Genomic DNA, 16,701 nt, shown 5'->3' on the forward strand with positions numbered 1-16,701 from the left:
CCGTGATAAAAAAAAACAAATTTGACCTTATGGCACTTCTCTATTTCCCCATTGTCCAGCTTCTTCGCGTCATTCCAACAGTACTTAACCCTTACAACCTTGTTTAACCTCCCTCTCCTCTTTCATCCTCATTTCATCCTTAATGTGATGTAATGAGCCCAACTGCTGTATAGAACGGCAGGGGGTGCACACTACAGTATGAGGCACAGATGACCGGCAGTGCCAGTTCTTTTAACTGGCACTTCAAGCACAGTCTCTGTGCCTCATTAAGCGATAATACACTGCAGCTGGAGGAATTCCTTTTCAACCGGCCTCATTTGCCATCTTATTGCTGGCTTCTCTGCTAACCTGCTATTGCTTCGTCTTTGAGGCCGTCATATTGGAGTTGGTTTGGTCCAGCTTTTTCCATCGGTGCTTATGTCTGTATGTTTTAAAATCTTTTAATGTGTGGCACAGCACCCTTTTAAGCCATATCCCTTTTTGCCATCACCAAGATACCGTCCTGGATCCAGGTTGTCTCCAGGGGCATCGTGGCAGCAGTCCTGTATGTGTACCACTCAAGAGAATCTGACCTTATTCTATAACCACTGCTGGTTTTAGAGTTCCTTTCTTTTTTTCTTGACTGCCGGTTCTTTTGTGGCTCTTTAGCCACAGCACTGCTCTACCTTGGTTAAATATTTTGCTATTGGGTTCTTTCAATTCCTTCCATTCTTGAAGGTGCAGGGCTTCACCTGGCATGTCCTTGGTGAGAATATACATGGAAAATATCTATGATTTTTCTCAGCTTATACTACAGTAATTTGCTATAAATTACAGTTGTTTTGCTTCAATAAATAAATAAATAATAAATATATACCTATAAGCATGAACAAAAATATTAGTGGTGCAATCGTCTGGCTGGCCATCTTGCATCCAGTGCCAAGAGGCTTCTATACCCAACTGAACAAGGGGTCTGGAATTTTTTTGTTTGTTTGTTTTGTTGGTTTGTATAGAAGGTTTAAGTTTAAAAAAAAAATCCAGCTGTGGGTGGAAATGCCTGTTGTTAAGAATGGTCAGAACAGAACTGCCAACTGGTTTGAGTTGACAGGTTACAGTTACTCAAATAAACTCTCCGAGCCTCCATGGTGCGCGGAAAAGCTAATAGCACACTGCATGTCAAATCTTGCGGTAAATGGGCTACAATGGCGGAAAAGCACACAAAAAGCAGAGCTGCATGTCGTTTGTCAGCCAAGAACATGAATCTAAGGCTACAGTAAGCACAGGCTTACCAAAACCGGACAGCTTGTTGCCTGGTTCATTAAATGCAAGTAAATTCATGGACCCAGACTCTTTGGGTCACCAGTCAAGCCTGTCTGTTTAACCTAGGTACTAACATACCTGCTGTCAGATTATTAAACTGTGTTTATCATTATTAACTCTATATTTTATTTAAAATAATATTTGCATCTCACTCGGTTTGCTTGATCTCTCTCTTGCTCTCTCTCCCTCATTCAGTTTCTTCCTCTTGTCTTATTAATAGCTTATTCCTTATCTCTTGCTCTCACTGTGTCAGAGTGTCTGTAGTGCTCAAGTTGAGCTATAATCCTCTACAATCAGCGACGACTTAAAGCTGTTAGCCACCTTATGATAGAATTGTATTCTATTGCTCTACAACACAGCATGAAGCATAACTTCATAGTATCATTTCTATATAGCGGCATTAGTCTTGTATCACTCACTCTGCTCAGGGTTGGATGTATAAAGGCTTTTGCAGACAGTTTTGGTACAGTTTAACAACATTCTCACTGAATAAAACTGCATGTTATTTATGGTTACATAAAATTACATGCATTTTTAAATATCATCCGCATGCATTTGGGCAAATGGCAACCAGTTTTGCATCAGATTTATTCTATTGCATTCAAACAATGCTTGATTGGTTTTAAGGGTTCCAATGAATTCCAAGTAATTATTTTCACACCAGTACACCACCAGAAGCTGAGATTGTTAACACGATAGCGGTTGAGTCCATGGATTCATGGTTATTGCACCAAATTACAATTATAACCCTACTATCTCATAATTAAATCACAGGCAGATGCAATTTGTTTGAATTTCTGTTCATAATGTGACTCAGTGGTGTGTATGACCCCCATGTGCTTGTATGCATTCTCATCAAAGTCTGGGCATGCTCATGATGAGATGGTGGATGGTGTCATGCAGGGTCTCAACCCAGACCTGGAACAGGGCATCAGTAAGCTCCTACTTGGCAGCATAGAATGAACTGATACATACTATCCCAAAGTTTATCAATTCATTTTAATATGCCAACTAAATTTAATATACCAACTAATTTTAATATACGATAAACACAACATAAAAAGAACACAAAATACAGCTTTTATATAATGTAAAATTTATTGTAATTGCCCTCTAAACCTAAGAACTTGTTGTGCTAGCCAGTAGGCAGTACCAACTGCAATCAAACATTTGAGATACCTTGCAATGAATCTTTAACATCCCTGGAAGGACACTCTTTTTTGCAGAATTACTTTAATTTAGCTACATTAAAGGGTTATTGAGCTTGAGCTACCCATTTAAGGTCCTGGCACAGCATCTAAATGGGGTTCAAGTCAGGCCACTGACTTGCTTGTGTGCTTTGGATGTCCTGATACATAGTACTGTGCTTGAGCTTTGGGTCATAAACTGGCAGACATTCTCCCTCAGAATTTTCTGACAGAAAGCAGAATTCATGGTTTTATCAATTATGACAAGTTGTCCAGGTCCTGCAAAAGCAAAGCAGCCTCAGACTACAGCCACCACTGTTTGAATGTTTGTAAAATGTTCTTATGGTAGAAAGCAGATGTACATGTACATCTTGTGTCAGATGTAATTGGACCAATGTCTTCAGAAAAGTTCCATCTTTGACTCATAAGTCCACAGAATGTTATCCCAAAATCTAGATCATCTAGATCTAATTTATGGCATTTCTGCCCAGTGTCTTTCTAATTGTGGAATTATGTACACTGACCTTAACTAAGGCTAGTGAAGCCTGTAGTTCCTGGTAGCCTATAGTAAGTAGAGCTTTGGGCTATCAACCAAAAGGTTGAGAGTTCGAATCCTAGCTCTGCTATTCTGCCACTGTTGTGCCCTTGAGCAAGGCCCTTAACCCTCTCTGCTCCAGGGGCGCCATACAATTACTGACCCTATGCTCTTACCCCAGCATCCAAACGAGCAGGGATATGCGGACAATGAATTTCGTTGTACTGTATACCTGTATATGTATGTATGACAAATAAAGGCATTCGATTCTATAATTGTCTGAGTTTTCTGTGACCTCCTGGATGAGTTGTTCTTGGTGACATTTTGGTAGGCTAGTCACTCCTGGGAAGGTGGTCTTACTGTGGTTTGCTGTAGTCCCAGAGCCTTAGCAATAGCTTTACTAACCCCTTCTAGACTAGAAGATTTTAATGACTTTGTTTTGCATCTGTTTTTGAATCTTTTTAGAATGTGGCATCATGTTCCCACCACTGCCCATTGCCACTGTATGGCCACTGAGCAAGACTCAGTTGGTTGAACTGGAAACATATAATTTATAGACCAGTTAGCTTTGGGAGAGGCTTGTACTATATAGGTATGATGGTATATTGTTAACATTTATTCACTGAGATCTAGGTTTGAATCTCAATGGTGCTATTATCTGACTGGGTGCCTACATAGACATGATTGTGTTGATAATAATAATAATAATTCACTGCAAGGGTCTACTTAATTTAATTAGCCCATTTACCTATTGCCATTCATTGGAAACATTGGAAAAAAAAGGACCCAGAGGAAACCAACACAGCTATGTGAAGAACATAAACGCTTAACATAAACTAAACGCTTCAAAGACATTGAATGAAGTGAAACGTCAAGTTCAAACCCAGGTTTTTAGAGCCCTAGAGCTATGCAGCACCCACAATTATTCACTTATTTACTTGTGCATGTGGTATCTGATTAATCGATCACCATTATGGTAATGAGATGTCTACAAAGTAAAGCATGTGACTGGTCAATGCATTACTAAGCAAGATTGAAAATCTCTTACCACATCTTTATGGCTAAGCACATCCAAGATTTTGTTGAGAAGTTCAACGCTGTTCTTTCTCTCGTCCTGATGACCATCTCCAAAATCAGCCAATGCTATACTCAGCTCTTTTAGCATCATTGGTAAAAGGATATCTCGACAATCTGGAAATAACATAACATCAAAAACAACGTGAATAAAATAATATTATGGTTTAACAATATATCATTGCAGGGTGCATCACAATGTGAACAGTACAATGTACAGATGTAGGATATTAGATCAATTAATTTTGTAATCAAATAATTTTCTTTGTTTTGTTTAAATAACAGATGTAATAACAAGTGTAATGCACACCAGCATATTAATTGATGTCTTCATCAGTAATTGTTTATATATTACTACATAGCCCATGGTTTCTCATTCAATGCCATTTGAGAGCTTACCCTCTTACCATTTAATCTGCTTAATGTGGATCTATGTAACGTATATTCTATTTTTTCTAATTTTGACTCTTACTTTGCCTCTGTCCCAATATTTTTGTACGGTGTTGCAGGCATCAAATTTAAAATGTGTTTCTAATTACGAAATACAATCAAGTTAGTTAGTAAAACAAAACGTAATTTTGTCTGCTAAATCAAGATTAATTAACCATTTAGGATTCATGAGATTATAAACTTGTGAACTTTCTATTATAAAATAAATCACATTTACATATTATTCCAAAATTATAACTAACAATAACCTCCAAAAACATAAAAAACAATATATTATAATTGGCTACCATTTAACAGATAAGTACACCATCCTAACAATGCACACCCTGAGGGAAAAATAGTATTAAATGAATTCTGGAACCACATGTTATTTCACACTGACCCCATATCAATTTGTGACTATTTTCCATCCATCTCACCAGCCATCCATCTTCTTCTCCCTGCCTCTCGAAACCAAATGTCTCATCCTGCATTTTAATTTCCTTCTGTCTCTGCTAAAATTCCGTGTCCATGTGAGTGATGGAGCGAGCATGGCTCTGTCAGGACAACTTGAAAGTACATTGTTTGTGATGAGCATCAGACGAGGCAGAATCTAAATGAGCTTTTAATGTGCTGACTTGGCCCGGCAAGAGGGCAATGGAGGTGAGACAGATAAATTTGTCCTGAGGTAGTGTATGACTATGCCTTTGTTCTGACACACACAAACACACACACACACACACACACAGTTGCACATTTAACTTATGTCATGCTCCTTGGTGGGATTATTTTTCAGTGTGTACAACAGTACAATATTTTTTCAGTATCAATAAGGCCCTAGGCTAACTTATCAGACATTAGACTAAATGCTTTTTAATTAGCCTATTTTTGTAGTGCGGGTACAAAATGTGCAGAACAGTGTATTCATAATTAGCACCTTAACAAGTTTACTCTGTAATACTTCGAAAGCTGTGTGGGAACAAAGTCCTACAGCAATAATAACAATAAAGCAGCTGTTGTTAAAACGGGTTGAATTCGCATTGCAAACTTGCATACTACCATGGCATGTCTTATTAGTGCCCTAGCACTAGCTAATTTATACAATATCTTCTTGCTGATAGCACAATATCTTCTTCACATCTTCAGTTGTTTACATCTTCTGTTGTTTTACCCCAAGGTGGTTCTGACAGAAACCTGTTTACCCTCTCGAGGTTAAAGACTGCAAGTCGAGACTGCAGTTCCAACAATGCTGCTCCTGCTAGATGGGATGGAGACCTGGCGTGTTTGCACCAAAATGTCCAGAACTTACAATGAACTTTATCCCAGACTGGACTGAACAACGAAGAACTTTGTTTGTATATTGTTTGTATGATTTGTGTAAATCCTATTTATTTAAAGTATCCTCCAGGTCACCCAAAGAGGATGGGTCCCTGCTGAGTCTAGTTCCTCTCAAGGTTTCTTCCTGTAATTTTAAGGGAGTTTTTCCTTGCCACTGTCGCCTTCGGCTTGCTCAATAGGGTTTTTTTTGTCTGTTGGTTCTGAATTCTGTAAAGTCGATTTGAGACAATGTCCGTTGTAAAAAGCGCTAGATAAATTAATTTGACTTGATAATATTAAGTGAAAAGTTCTCTGGTAAGTGTGGCAAACAATAATATATATATGCAAGGCTCTTCTCTGTACTTGCACCCAAGTGGTGGAACAAGCTTCCCTTGTCTCCTTGTCTGTCCAAACATCTCAGTCTCTTACTGTCTTCAAAAGACGATTAAAAACAATCACCTCTTTACTCAGCACTTAAGCTGACATGTACTTACTTACTAACACTTTTATTAATTTCTTGCAAGAAAAAGAAACCACTTTGGTTCTAACACGGTTTCAGCAGACTTATATTCTTGGACTGTTGTCTACTTTCAATAATTTCCTTCGGGATAAATGAAGTATCTATCTATCTATCTATCTATCTATCTATCTATCTATCTATCTATCTATCTATCTATCTATCTATCTATCTATCTATCTATCTATCTATCGATCTATCTATCTATCTACTTAAACTAGAGTAAAATAATGTTTACTATGGAAGCACTGGATAAGAGCATCTGCTAAATGTCAAAAATGTAAATGTAAACTGTTAAGTTACTGTAGCATTGATATTAAAATATGTAGACTAGTATTACTATTGCTAAAAGGATTCACAACTGCAATATTGCAGTTAAACACCTCTGAGAGAACTGAAAAAAAGCCTCTTTCTTAAAATAACTTGTTTTGTGCTTTGTGATGTTGTTGTGCTTGTGTTATGAAGTGGAGTGTGTTCTAGAAAGTGTGTAGGCATAAACTGTACTTGTTTTAACAGCTGTTCATATAAACCCCATTTTAGAAAACGTTGGGCCATTTAGTAAAATGAAATAAAACAGAGATTCTGTTAATTTTAGAAAAAAAAGTAGAAAAAATCCAACGTTTTTACTGACAACTTTACTCACTACTGTCTTCACTCAATACTTTTCCCTTCACTGTGGCAGATACCCTCGTATTACAAATCACTCCTGCCACTCTACGCCAACCACTCCACCCTGCTTGCACTCTCCTCATTACCTTTCTACCACTCTCTTCCTTACTTTGTGCACCTGACCCCAAGTACAGTGGTACTACAGTGGTAACATCTTAAAACATCGACGCCCTACTTCGAAAAATTTGTACCCTTAAACTAGACATTTCCCTTAAACTCATCACGTGTGTGACAGCCGCTTTGCTTAGCACTTGGCTTGAGCGGTGCAGTAAGACGTCATCAAAGTGAGACAAAACTGCATTTGTGTGGAATAACCGCCACATTCGCTCAGAAAGCATCCATGTATCTGTGTCAAGCTGGATTTTTCTCATGTTTCACTTTTAAACTTGTGTTATAGCTCTAAGAAGCATAACGAACAATAAATAAGTAAAGGTAAAGTGCAGGTTTGATTGTATTTTTTATAGATTTTTTATTGATTTTTAACTGTTTTCAATTGTATTTCAGTTTTAATTATATTATATTTGTTATTTTCAGTGTATAAGTGTCAAAAACAACCCCATTATTTTACAACAGCCTAAAATATATGCAGTTCCACGAGACCATAGAACACATTAACAGGTTTCCCATACATCCTTATGGGAAAAATACCTTGAAACTCAATGCCTTTTAAACTCGACGCCAGTCACCAACTGACATCTAGTTTCAAGGTACCACTGTTTAAACTCATCCACTTTACCTTTCCACCCCATCCCTACTATCATGCACATGTACTCCTGTTACTTCGGCTAGCGTTTACTCTCTCTCTCTCTCTAATACATACCTCCATCTCTTAAGGCTCTCCTCAATCTTCTCCCTACTCTCGTTACAAATCACAATGTCATCTGTGAAGACTCCTGCCTAACCTCGTCTGTCAGCCTGTCAATGACCACTGCAAACGGGAAAGGTATTAGAGTTGATCCTTTATGTAGTCCCACCTCCACTTTAAACATGTCAATCATTCCTAGCAAACATCTTACACTGTCACACTGTCCTCATACACATCTTGCAGCACCATCACATACTTCTCTGCCTCCCCCAGCCTCATCATACCATACCACAGCTTCTCTCTTGGCACCCTATAATAAGCTTTCAGTATTTTACGTGGCCTACCACTTCATGGCTGAGTTGCTGTCATTCCCAATCACTTCCACTTTGTTATAATACCATTGACAGTTTACTGTGGAATATTTGGTAGCAAAGAAAATTTCATGACTGAACTTGTTGCACAGGTGGCATCCTATCACGGTACCACGCTGGAATTCACTGAGTTCCTGAGAGTGACCCATTCTTTCACAAATGTTTGTAGAAGCAGTCTGCATGCCTAGGTGCTTGGTTTTATACACTTGTGGCCATGGAAGTGATTGGAACACCTGAATTCAATGATTTGGATGGGTGAGTGAATACTTTTGGCAATATAGTGTATTTTACCTGTGTGCACCACTGATATGTCACCCTGCGTTACTCCTTACTCCTAAAATATGGTTTAACTACTGCCTTTTCCATCCTTTTTGCACAATCTATCACTATCTGCCCTTCCTTATTTCTGTCCTTAACACCACATCTACCCAGCACCTTCTCATCATCTATATTATCTTCACCAACATGACAATGGAAGTTAGCTCCAATCACAATTCTCTCTTCTTTGAGTACTCTCTCCACCACTTCATTTGATCCACTCCAGAATTTTCTTTCTCCTCAATCTCGCACCCCACTTTTGTGGCATAAGCAATGATGACATTTATCAGCACTAATGACTAATGAATGATTGCATCAATTTCAACCTTCACACTCATCACTTTGTCAGATGCTCTCTTCACCTACACTACATTCTCGATTACCCCTACCAAATGTGTCCTCCTATCTACACTATAGAACAATTTGAAACCAACTTTAATGCTCCTAGCTTTACTGCTTTTCCACTTGATCTCTTGTAGACATAGTATGTCTATGCTTTTCTGCTCCATTATATCAGCTACCTCTCTCTACCAGTCATACGCCCACGTTTGAAGTTTCAACTCTCTCCTCCACCTTCCTACTCTTCCACCTCACTCTCTGCTGTAGAACATTCTATTCCTTTTCCTTCTCCTTCTCTTACTAGTATAGTTTTCACTAGTTTCCAGCTGGCCACCAAGAGTACTGGCAGTGGTCATTGTTAACCCTGGTCTTGAATTATCTGGTATGTCAGAGTAGTTTCAGCTTATCACAAGATATGGAATGCCTTTATTTGTCATTTATACATATACAGGTGTACAGTACAACGAAATTCTTTTGTTGCATTTTTCCTAATTTTCCTCCCAATTTAGTCATATCCAATTACCCGATTGCATTACGGCCTGGTTGAGGAGAGCCAAGACTGACACACGCCCCCTCCGACACGTGTGCAGTTGCCGACTGCATCTTTTCACCTGCACGAGGCGTGATCAGATGTGGATCAGCTTTGTGTACAAAGAGCCACACCCTGATCGCCAGTATCCCTCGACTCTGTGCAGGCACCATCAATCAGCCAGCAGAGGTCACAATTGCATCAGTTATGCGGTCCCATCCGGCATTGCCCTTGAACAACAGCCAATTGTTGTTCATGTTGGCGCCCAGTAAAATGTAAAACTGCTGTTATCATATTTATATATCAATTTTAATTAAGTCCTATTTATGGCAGAATTCTTCATTGCATACTTTTTAAAACTTAGAATTAGTTTAAGGGTGACAAAAGGTTTTAAAAGAGCATGCATAATTAAACATCACTGAATTTCATCTTTGTTGATGTCTGATAATAAAATGCCTTGTTTATGCCCTGAAACATTCTCCTGGCAGCTGTGTACAGACAAAATAGAAGCAATATTCTCTCATCAGGGATGCACTAAATAGGTACAAACCCAGGAGTGGAAGAATCATTTATATTAAGACCTCGTAGAAAAAAAAAATAAAACCCCAAATCAGAATAAGTTGGGACAGTATGGAAAATGCAAATAAAATAAAAACAGTGTTTCTTACATTTACTTTGACTTTTATTTGATTGCAGACAGTTTGAACCTGATATATTTCATGTTTTGTCTGCTCAACTTCAATTCATTTGTTAACATACCTCTATTCCTGCATTTCAGGCCTGCAACACATTTAAAAAAAGGTGGGGCGGGGGCAATTTAGGGCTAGTAATGAGGTAAGAAAAACTAAATAATTATGTGATTCCAAACAGGTGACGTCAACAGGTGATTGTAATCATGGTTTGGTACAAAAGCAGCTTCTAGGAAAGAAGGGGCCAGTGATAGCTCAGTGGTTAAGGTACTGGACTAGTAAACAGAAGGTTGCCGGTTCAAGCCCCGCCACCACAAAGTTGCCACTGTTGGGTCCCTGAGCAAGGCCCTTAACCCTCAATTGCTCATTGTGTAAGTCGCTTTGGATAAAAGCGTCTGCTAAATGCTGAAAATGTAAATGTAGGAAAGGCTGAGTGTTTGAGGATCTCCGGTTTGTCAACAAATACATGAGAAAATGATTGAAATGTTTAAAAACAATGTACATCAAATAAAGATTAGAAGGAATTTGCATATTTCTCCCTCTACAGTGCATAATATCATTAAACCACTCAAGGATTTAGGAATTTCAGTGCGTAAAGGCAGAGGGCGCAAGCTTAAGCTTCAAGAACCGCCATTTAACAATAGCTGATACATCCACATGGGCAAAGGATTACTTTGGCAAACTTTTGTCAAGCACTACATGGTTACATTCACAAATGCTTAAAATGTTACTGTACTAAAAAGAAGCCTTATGTTAACCATGTCCAGAAGTGATGTTGACTTCTCGGGGCTCTGAGGCATCTAGGATGGACCATCACACAGTGGAAACGTGTATTGTAGTCAGATGAATCAGCATTCCAGGTCTTTTTTGGAAAAAATGGATGCCTTGTGCTCCAGACCAAAGACGAAAAGGACCATCCAGACTGTTATCAGCAACAAGTCCAAAAGCCAGGGTCTACCATGGTATGGGGCTGTGTCACTGCCCTTGGCAAAAGTTAATTTACATTTCTGTGATGGCAGCATTAACGCAGAAAAGTACATTGAGATCTTAGAGCAACATATGCTGCCTTTAAGACGTCGTCTTTTCCAGTTCATTAATAAATACAATGAAGTTGACCAGACAAAACATGAAATATCTCAGGTTCATACTGTCTGCAATGAAATAATAGTCAAAGTAAATGTAAGAAATGTTTTTTTATTATTTGCATTTTCCATTCTGTCCCAACGTTTTCTGATTTGGGGTTGTAATAAATGTAAAAAAAAAACTGGTAAGGGTAATTACCATATCAATAAAAAGTCACAAAACATAAAGGTAAGACAGCTTTCAAATGCGGGACCACCACTTGTTCTTTCACAAATACCAATTTTAGTGAATGCATCTGATAAGCCATATCAGGCTTGATGATCCAGCTTTATGCAGTGCCTCTAGAATGAAGTGACATGAAGAAATCAATAAGGAGATACTGAGACGGAAAGGTGTGTGTTTAATTTACTGTCTGTCATTCCCTGAAGAACATGTAGCAGCCAGGCAGCAAAATCATTACACATTATGCAATGTACTGTAGTACTACATTATAGATCTCAGTCATTGAGATATGGTCTTTTCTTTCTGACCTTTATCAGCCAATGTGGAGTCACTGCTTTTTTTAGATTTGTCTTAGATGTAAAATAATGGCAAACACAAATGCCATTTTGCAGCACATTCAGGGTCACTTGGGGTTAATTACTTTCCTCAAGGTCACAAAGGTAGACATCAGGTAAGGACAAAATTCTGTCCACAACTCTTCCAAAGATTTAAATCAGGTGTCCTTTTGGCAGCAGTATGGAGTCTTGCACCACATCTGTTCCTTGAAACAGCAGATGTTCACACCCTGTCCATGCCTGTTTGCCTTATTTCTCCTATCAGCGGTAAGTCTTTGATTATGTCTGAAGGAAAACTATCATGGCTAGAGATGACGGTTATTACTGCAAGTCGTTAACACAGAGATCTAATAATATCTAAAAGATTAAAAATAGATAATATTTTATACTGTGGCAACATATACAGAGAACTAAAGCCTCACAGCAAGAAGGTCCTGGGTTCGATCCCCAGGTGGGGTGGTCTGGTCCTTTCTGTGTGGAGTTTGCATGTTCCCCGCGTGTCTGCGTGGGTTTCCTCCGGGTGCTCCGGTTTCCTCTCATAGTCCAAAGACATGCAAGTGAGGTGAATTGAAGATACAAAATTGTCCATGACTGTGTTCGATATAACCTGTGAACTAACAAATCTTGTGTAATGATTAACTACCGATTCCTGTCATGAATGTAACCAAAGTGGGTAAAATATGACGTTAACATTCTAATAAACAAACAAAGTTCTAGTTCTGGAGAATGAGGATGATGAACCCAGTATGTATAATGCTTAACTAAGGCAGAAAAATTCTGTGGCCACAAACAAAAGAAAAACTACAAAAAAACATAGGCAAAATAACATATAGACGAGCACATGACTGGAGTTGGGGTATCACTTAGCACTCCACATCCTCAAGAAAAAAAGAGAAGTTCGCCCCACAGGTACATATATCTATGCTGTCCCTACTGAACATGAGGAACAAGGGGTGGTCATGTGCTCACCCCATAGAGAAATTAGTAACTTGCCCCCAGTGAACAGACGACCACAAAGATAAATAGATAAGATAAAAGATACTGGCTCAAGATAAGTCCAACAAGGACATTATTTAAGGCTCTCTCAGGTCTGATGGATTGCAATGACTGATTAATTAAAAAAGACTACCACTGTCATTTGTGCCTCCATGCCTCTTGTTAGCCATTAGTGGCAGGGCAGATGGACATAAATGTAATCTGAGCACACTGCCAATCTTTTTACAGCAGGTGGACCCATTAAAGCAAAAAAAAAAAAAAATTTGGTAATTCTCTTAAACTTTTTATTAAATAACAGAAGTACAAGTACCTTTTAATGTTTTGGCTAACCAACTTCATTGTTAAAAATAATCACCATCTACTTAGGAATTGACATAAATGAGCAGACTCATAGTAGTAAACAAAAGGTAGTAGTAGGAAAAAGTGGATGTATATTTGGCATTTACTAATAAAATGTATGAAATACAATGATGCAATACAACCTCAATTCAAGAAAAAAAGTTGGAACAGTAAGTAAAATGCAAATAAAATCATATATTTTTGTCATATATCAGGTGATCCTATAGAAGTGCTGATTTATGTATGACCAAAAACTATCCAATAGACTCTCAAGGGGTCTTTCTTTTAATATTCGGTGAGTTTTTCTTTGCCCCATTTCCCTCACCTTACTCATTAGGAGTCAATCTTTTGAAATTGAATCTGTAGAGTTGTGGTGGTCTGTAGTGCCGTAGACCAGCATGAATGTCATGCATTTGGCAGAGGCTTACAATGCATAAAACGGAGGGAATTGGACATTCCATAAAAACATAATAAAAACTGGGTACATTGCATCAGCTATGTAACACTGTAGTGTTACTTTCCCAGTACACTATGTTGTTTGTTAGCAAGGTCTTTGTTTACATTAATTGGTTTTGCTATCTCAGTTCAGTTTGTTTTGGCAAGGAGGGAAACATACACAAAAACATAACAAAAATAACATTAATGGGGCACTCAGGTAGCACAGTGGTAAAACATGCTACCACACCAGAGCTGACATCTCACACTTGTCAGTTCTAATCTCAGATCTACTATCGGCAGGCTGGGCGCCTACAAGAACAACGATTGGCTTGTTGTTCGCAGGGAGGGTGACAAAGGAGAGTTGTAGCCTCACGGTTAAGGTACTGGACTAGTAATCAGAAGGTCGCTGGTTCAAACCTCACTACTGCCAGGTTGCCACTGTTGGGCCCTTGAGCAAGGCCCTTAACCCTTAGTTGCTTAGACTGTGAGTCGCTTTGGATAAAAGCGTATGCTAAATGCACAATTTTAAATGTTAATAACTGTTGCAATTATGACCTGGCTGATTGCTGGCTGATTGCTGGCGCCTGCACAGAGACATAGGAAAACATGAATAGGGTGTGACTTTCCGTACACAAAGCTGATCCACATATGAACTCTCCACATGCAGGTGAAAAGATGCATTTGGCTACTGCACATGTGTCGGAGGGGGCATGTGTTAGTCATGACTCTCCTCAGTCAGAGTGGAGGTCAATATCAGTAGAGAAAAAGCGTAATACAATCGGGTAATTGGATATGACTAGATTGGGAGGAAAAATGGGGAAAAAGAGTAATTATTAGGCTTTTTATTAAGTGTTTTGGGGCAGGACAGCCATTTGTTGGAATTATTTATGCCACAGTTGGCTATTAGCAATTTATAACATTAATAAGCAGTTGCCATCTACAAGTGCCCTTGAGACAATACATAGTCAACCTTTCATCATTTCTTTATACAAACCAACTTTTTACCTCATCCATTTTATACTAAATTTCTGGCTTCTCAAATGTATGCACATGTATAAAATTTATATATTATTATTAAGATGGATGGAAAATCAAACAGAGAGATACAATATCAAAGAGAATAAAGCATGTGAAAGGGTTAGAAAGAGATGTGATGCCTGGTGGCCTTATTAAAGTGACTGCAATGTTCATGTTCAAATGAGAAAGACTGTAAGTGGCAGGCAGAGATAATGTGTAACACTATTATTTAAGGTGACTTCAAGGTTTACTACTGGGTCTTTATGGTTGGTGCAGTGTTATTTTAGTGTCACAGGAAAAAAAGAAACATGCCAGTGAAAATGAGCCAGCAAGCACTTTCTCAGGGCCACTCTGCAGCATTGTGACCTGCACTTTGACTGCCCCAAGCTATACCAGTGCGGCAGTATTTATGTGCTGTTAAGAACATTACACATCCATCAGTAGAGAAGAATTCTTATTTACAGCTGTGTAAACAAGTAACTGTCCTCTTTCTGACTGACTGTTTTTCAGATTTGTGTTAATACTAGGGCTGTCAAACGATTAAAATTTTTAATCGCGATTAATCTCGGAATTTCATATAGTTAATCGCGATTAATCGCATTAAAAAAAATCTGTGTAAATGTTATAGAAAACAAGGATTTTTAAGTGAAATGTTACAATTAAAATGGTGAACACATTTTATGCTAAATGTACTTATGTTAAAAACTGCTGGGACAAGAGAAAACTGTAAGGGAGTTTTATTCACTCACATACTAGGCAGTAAATGTCAGATTGTAGGTTAGAATTTCTCCATCAGCAAACATTGTAGATCAGCGGTGCTTTAGGTGGGATAAGGCGTAGTTATTGTATCAGACTTGTCTGTGGTTGTATCGTGACGATGGTTTGATGGACGTTTCTACACGAAGTGAGTGTGTTTTGACCCTTTGGGGCTTCCATAGTTCATGAACTAACGTGCTCGACTCAGCTTTCCGGTATTCGGTACAGAAGAAGAAGTTAATTAAGTGTAATAAAGTGTTCTGCTCCCGACAACTTGTGAATATAGCGTGTATTTATTTCTTTATTATGCAAGTGCATCACTACCACGATCGGTTACATTATGTTAACAAACCGCAAATGAAAAACGGTGGCAAGTCCGACATTAAAACGTTTGTTCTACCAGTCAAGTGTCAACATAAACTAGAATTTGCGTTAATGGCACTAATTTTTTTAATCGCGTTAAATTGAGGTCGCGTTAATGCGTTATTATCGCGTTAACTTCGACAGCCCTAGTTAATACATGATTTGAGGTCTTTAAACAAATATACAAATGACATCACACAAAAATCTCTTGATGCATGCTCAACAATCCAGGTACACAAATCCACAAAGTTGAATCAGTTCATCTGGACACAAGTTTGTTGTAGAGACATGTTTCATCACTCATCCAAGTGACTTCTTCAGTTTGAGCTGGTGTTAAATACCCTAACCTTACATGCAGACAATTTGCATAACGACCAATCACTGCCCATTGCATAACAATGGAACCAGTGATCAGGTCCATATGCAAATCACAATGACCATTAATTACAATGGCCATGTGTGCCTTTCACATATGATTGGAGTATAGCTCCTATCACGGCGTTGTAAGATGTTCAGAGATGGTCCCCCCCCTCGGTTCAGAGATGGTCGTTCCCTCTTCACATAGATCACACTCTTTGACTCCCCGTTCAAACCATCGTTCCTCCTTGTCAAGGATCTTCACATCTGCAGGTGAGTGTAAACAGCTGAGTCCTGACCAGAAGAGGTCGATCTTCTATGTTGGGCCATCCGTTCTGCCAGTGGCTGTTTATTTTCCCCGATGTACAGTTCCCAGCAATCCTCCCGGCATCTAATAGCATACACTATGTTACTCTGTTTGTGTGGAGGGACCCGGTCCTTAGGTTGAACTAATTTCTGGCGTGTTTTGGGGTTTGAAAGCAACTGAAACAGTGTTTGGAAAATATTCGTCTCAATTGTTCTGCTACTTTCACCATATACGGAATCACCACTGGTTTGCGCTTGTACAGCGGTTGTTCCTCTCCTCCTTTTGATCCACTGGAGCTGTGTTTGGGCATTTTTCCAGCTTTTACAAATGCCCAGTTGGGATAAACACATTCACCCAGGGCCTTCTTGACATGAGATTTCTCTCTATCCTTGGACGTAGTGTCTGTGGGG

General features: G+C 38.8%; 1 protein-coding gene across 1 annotated transcript in view; it reads right to left on the reverse strand.

Annotated features, from left to right (window-relative positions):
* Positions 1-16,701, reverse strand: part of LOC134309206 (dedicator of cytokinesis protein 2) — a 235,737-nt gene that overhangs the window by 143,019 nt on the left and 76,017 nt on the right. The window contains exon 25 of the mRNA XM_062990847.1: positions 4,070-4,212. Within this exon, the coding sequence (XP_062846917.1) occupies positions 4,070-4,212 (143 nt within the window). The remainder of the gene's footprint in view (positions 1-4,069; positions 4,213-16,701) is intronic.

This window comes from Trichomycterus rosablanca, chromosome 1, assembly GCF_030014385.1.
Source record: "Trichomycterus rosablanca isolate fTriRos1 chromosome 1, fTriRos1.hap1, whole genome shotgun sequence".
NCBI classification, from domain to species: Eukaryota; Metazoa; Chordata; class Actinopteri; order Siluriformes; family Trichomycteridae; genus Trichomycterus; species Trichomycterus rosablanca.